The sequence below is a fragment of the Squalius cephalus genome, assembly GCF_949319135.1.
Source record: "Squalius cephalus genome assembly, chromosome: 1".
In the NCBI taxonomy this organism is placed as follows: domain Eukaryota; kingdom Metazoa; phylum Chordata; class Actinopteri; order Cypriniformes; family Leuciscidae; genus Squalius; species Squalius cephalus.
Window position 1 is genome coordinate 32,086,062 of NC_137122.1, and position 5,000 is coordinate 32,091,061.

At 38.5% G+C, this 5,000-nt stretch overlaps 1 protein-coding gene across 1 annotated transcript in view; it reads left to right on the forward strand.

Annotated features, from left to right (window-relative positions):
• The first annotated feature begins 1,463 nt into the window (after window positions 1-1,463).
• Window positions 1,464-5,000, forward strand: part of uncx (UNC homeobox) — a 3,839-nt gene continuing 302 nt past the window's right edge. Inside the window, exons 1-4 of the mRNA XM_079886043.1 lie at window positions 1,464-1,531; window positions 1,775-2,183; window positions 2,628-2,803; window positions 4,067-5,000. The exon at window positions 4,067-5,000 is cut by the window's right edge and continues 302 nt beyond it. Coding sequence (XP_079742169.1) covers window positions 1,925-2,183; window positions 2,628-2,803; window positions 4,067-5,000 — 1,369 coding nt within the window. The 5' untranslated portion in view covers window positions 1,464-1,531; window positions 1,775-1,924. The remainder of the gene's footprint in view (window positions 1,532-1,774; window positions 2,184-2,627; window positions 2,804-4,066) is intronic.

Genomic DNA, 5,000 nt, shown 5'->3' on the forward strand with positions numbered 1-5,000 from the left:
AAGGCTAGATCTTGAGACATTTTTAAAGGGTTCATTAAAATTTAAACATTGAAATGCAGTGGGGTGCTAGTTGGGCTCGAGGTCAAGAGACGAACGGATTATATAGTTCCTCATAATAATATTAATTAAACAATTTGCATGCTAATAAGGTAACAATTATCAGGGCCTCTGTTGAAAGATTCGGGTTATTACAACACGCCAATCCGAGTGCCAAGGGTCAGGGAATGAGTGGGGAGCGAAATTTCAACTCAGATTAACATTATGACAACTCCAGACATTGGCCAAATAAAGTCGAATTAATTCTCTGTAATGAGTAGGGGGGACAGGACGTCCTCTTAAAGCGGTGGGATTGATCACCATTCTCAATGAACACAGTTCACTTGCATAAATTAGTGTGTGTGTATGTATGTATATATATATATATATATATATATATGTGTGTGTGTGTGTGTGTGTGTGTGTGTGTGTGTGTGTGTGTGTGTGTGTGTGTGTGTGTGTGTGAGAGAGTGAAGGCTATATATATATATATATATATATATATATATATATATATATATATATATATATATATATATATATACATACACACACACACACACACACACACACATATATATATATATATATATATATATATATATATATATACATACACACATTAATGCAAGATTGCTTAATGACACTGTTAGATTAAAGTGCACCCAACCATTAGGCTACCTGACCTTAACTTAATTCAGAATATAAAATGATGATAGACTAAATAATTATTTACTTTCTCACTGTTGTTTTGTATCCCCCCCCCCCCCCCCCCCCCCTTAATGGCACACTGTCGGGTTGCAATAAAATATTAATTAATGCATGGGAGAGCTGCTTACATTAATAAACCAATATTGTTTCGGAGGTGTAGCAAATGTTGTAATTTAAAGCATGCATGATATTATATAGCCTACACAATGACCACAAATAAACCGCGCGCAATTTGTAGCTACATCAGTTGTTAAAATGACATTAATTACACGAGTGCTATGGCAGGGGAAATATATCTAATTTTCTGTTAAATGTCGAGTGTCTTCTAATTAGCTATCGTGTAATTAAAAGTTCATTTATTCCTCCGGCACATCAAATGAGTAGGTTCGCGTCATTTTCAGGCTTTTTTTTTTTTTTTTTTTTTTTTTTTAAAGCATTGTGTTAGACTCGTGACGCGTCTGGTTGTAGTTCGGAGTTAAATTTGACAGCTCTGTTTGACGAATATCTTCGGATTAACTTGTGACAAGTTGCCTATAAAATCGCCACATAAATAAATAGGCTATAGTGGGTCGGTCAATTTGTCAGCATTGCACTAGCAATCTTACCTGTTCACATGGCAACATTTCGACTTGACGAATCGGTACGGTTGTGTGTTTGTTTCCCTCCTCGTTTTCTTTTCTTTTTTTGTGTGTGTTTGTTTGTGTGTGCAAAAGATTCGAGATGAATAGAGGGACATTGTCTCAAACGGTGATGAATCCGACGCTCTGTGTGGCTGCAGTCCGAGGTGAGATTTCAGTGTCTATTTAGCGTTTAACTGTGTATCAAATCTGATCGCTCTCCCTCTAAGGCCCCCTGTGTAGTCGTGATGTAGTTCTTATCAAAGCCCTCCTGTCTTGTTGTGACAGCTCTGATATTGTTTATTGAGGTGGATGTCAGGTTTAATTAGCAATCGATATGGAAAGCGTTTTCAGACTACGTCTCTGACGTCAGCGCCGATTAACGTTTCTCATTGGTCTCAAATTCCCAGAGCCTAAGCTAATTATTGGAAGCTTCGTGTTGATAAAGAACAGCTCATCCTACTCTCCACATCATGTCCCCTCCTCGCTGGCCACTCTCGCTGCATGTTTTTTAAATTCACATCACCAACCACCAGACGTCGTTTCCTTTTGCCTGGGAGATGATGGACAGCAGGATACTGGATCCACCTCATGCCCAGTTCGGAGGCTCGCTCGGTGGGATGGTGGGCTTCCCGTACCATCTAAGCCACCATCATGTGTACGAATTAGCCGGTCATCAACTTCAATCCACGGCCGCGGTTCCTTTCTCAATAGACGGATTACTTAACGGCTCGTGCGCGGCTTCTGTGGTGAATTCTAACCATCTCTTGTCGTCTGGCTGCGGGATGAATGGAGATAACCAACAGTACAAACTGACAGGTAAGCAAACAGACACTTGTCCTAAACTGGCATGAGGGACTTTGGTGGACGAAGGAAAGCGTGTTTTTGTCATGTTGTAAAACAAAGATTTTTTTTTTCTTCTCCCCCTTAAAGCTTTGAAGAATAACCCAGGGAAACAAAACAAAGGGTTCTCTCATCGTGCTAGTTTATTGGAATTAAGGCAGACTGACTTTAATAAGGAAGAGAGGCTAATATAAAATATTCTACAAAATTATTGACAGCACGTATATAGGCTACTTCCCTCTCTCCGTATAATTTTCTTGCTATTGTTGCTTTGCTGAGAAAAGAAAACTGATGGCTTTCATTTTTCTCGCTATCCTTTCTCACACATTTAGGCAGAAATAGAATTTTAGTGGGCCAACTGTTTTGGTGGACACAACTGTACAAGTTACGAGCGATGCTAATTTATTGTTTCTCACATAGATTCGGGAGATCCAGAGAAGGATAGCCCGGGTTGTAAAAGAAGACGAACTCGTACCAATTTCACTGGCTGGCAGCTGGAAGAATTAGAGAAGGCTTTTAATGAAAGTCACTATCCAGATGTGTTCATGAGAGAAGCACTTGCTCTGAGATTGGATTTGATAGAATCGAGGGTGCAGGTAAATACACTGAATTTATCTTTCATGTCTTGTGTGCCGTTAAACAGATCAATTCAAAAGATGTGAACACATACGGTTTTATGAATAGGCTAACCCTGTTTTTTATTTTTTAGTTCTGCTTTGGTATCTTTCTCTCCATGAAATGTTTTTGTACAAAACACAGAATGTCTTAATTTTGAAAATGCTTCTGTTTTCAAATTACCTTCATTAAGGTTAAGGAACCTTTTATTTAAAGTTTAAATTATTTAAAAAAACGGCAAGTGTTTGTGGACGAAATAGTCTTTTGTTGTTGTTGTTTTATAATGTATTTTGTGGACTATACAAGGCCCCACTGTTAGCAGAAATAAACAAATCAAGATACCGACTTGAACTAAGATTAAATAAAATCATTCAAAAAATTATTTTTATGATTCTATTTTACATAGCCTAAAGTCGGGTGATAGGCTATGTTTTGTGATATCGGTTGAAAAGATAGGCTATACATGAATTGTTCACAATTCTTATAAAATATTACTAAATTTAATGTGATGGATGTTTGTGATCAGAAGACATTGCTCTGTTCAGATTTCGCTACGCAAAATAGCCTGTCAGGCGTATACGTTTGTTATCATGGTCTGAAATAATCGAATCAAACATTTGGCCTATTTATCAAAACTCATTGCCTAAACATTTATGGAGCGTATAATGTAATTCATCTAGCCTATATGTTTTAGGATGCGGCCTACTTTTAGAACAGCATTAATTGCGTTTTATTTTCCTTTAATAGACAGGCCTATTTTCAATTTATTATAACAATATCACACTTATAATACATATTCAATCCTAAATATAGCCAACAACATTCTATAAACATACTGGCAATGCACAATTTAGCTAAATGTTTTCTTTTTTTAGTAGCCTATTTCATAAACAACAAAAAAGAAAATACATTTTCTATCACACAAATATTTAACTACAGCATTGCATATTATAATGTTATATAGCCTACTAACATATATATATATGTATATATATATATATATATATATATATATATATATATATATATATATATATATATATATATATAGGCCCTATGTAAGTGTATAGGACCTATATAGCCTATATGTATAAGTGAATATGTAAATGAATGATCTATTAAATACATATAATCTATAGCCTACTATGTTTAAAAGAAGGAATATATTTTTATATATAGGTCTATTTCATAATTGGCATTATTTTAATGTCATGAAAATTAATGTCTTTTTTTTTCGTGTTTAGGTATGGTTTCAAAACCGAAGGGCGAAATGGAGAAAAAAGGAGAACACGAAGAAAGGGCCGGGCCGACCAGCACACAACTCTCATCCGACGACCTGCAGCGGCGAGCCAATGGACCCAGAGGAAATTGCTCGCAGAGAACTAGAGAGGATGGAGAAGAAGAAAAGGAAACAAGAAAGAAGGCTTTTAAAGTCCCAGAACAAACTCATTTCCGGGGACTTATTTCACACCCCAGGATCTGACAGTGACAGTGGCTTGTCACAAGTAACGGACAGTGAACAAAGCATTTGCGACATGGGCCGAAACCAAACGCAACCAAGCTGCGACCAAACTCCACAGAAACTCCAGAACCAAAGAAACGCAGACCAAGACGCGAATGGATCCGAGCTGGACTCATCCGACAGCGGTCAGCAGTCAAACCTGTGCTCCAACAGTAGGTCTTCCACTCTTCAAAAACTCAATCCCTTTAGCGTGGAAAGCCTTCTGTCGGACTCCAGGCCGAGGCGCAAGCCGCCAATGGACTTCCCACTACCGACACCACGGCCTTTGATAGGGAAAGGACATTTTTTACTGTACCCTATTACACAACCTCTCGGTTTCATTGTTCCACAGACTGCTCTGAAGAGCACAGCACCAGGCCCCGATGCCGAAAATGGCCAGAAAGGGCCAGCTACTGACAGTTCATTTGCTGGAAACCTAGGACACAGGAACGCCAAGGACAACAGTGTAAACAACAGCGGCGCGCGAGCAATCAAAGGCCAGGTCAGTCAGTCGGGCAACATGTCGTGTTCACCACAGAGCAGTTCACCACAGACTACCATTAACGGCCACTCGACGGGCAGCTGTAACGAAAGATGCCCACAAGATATAGAGTTAGACCTCGTTGATCCAAAGTCTCCACAGTCGGAAAAAAAGGAGCAGTCGTTACCTGACTATC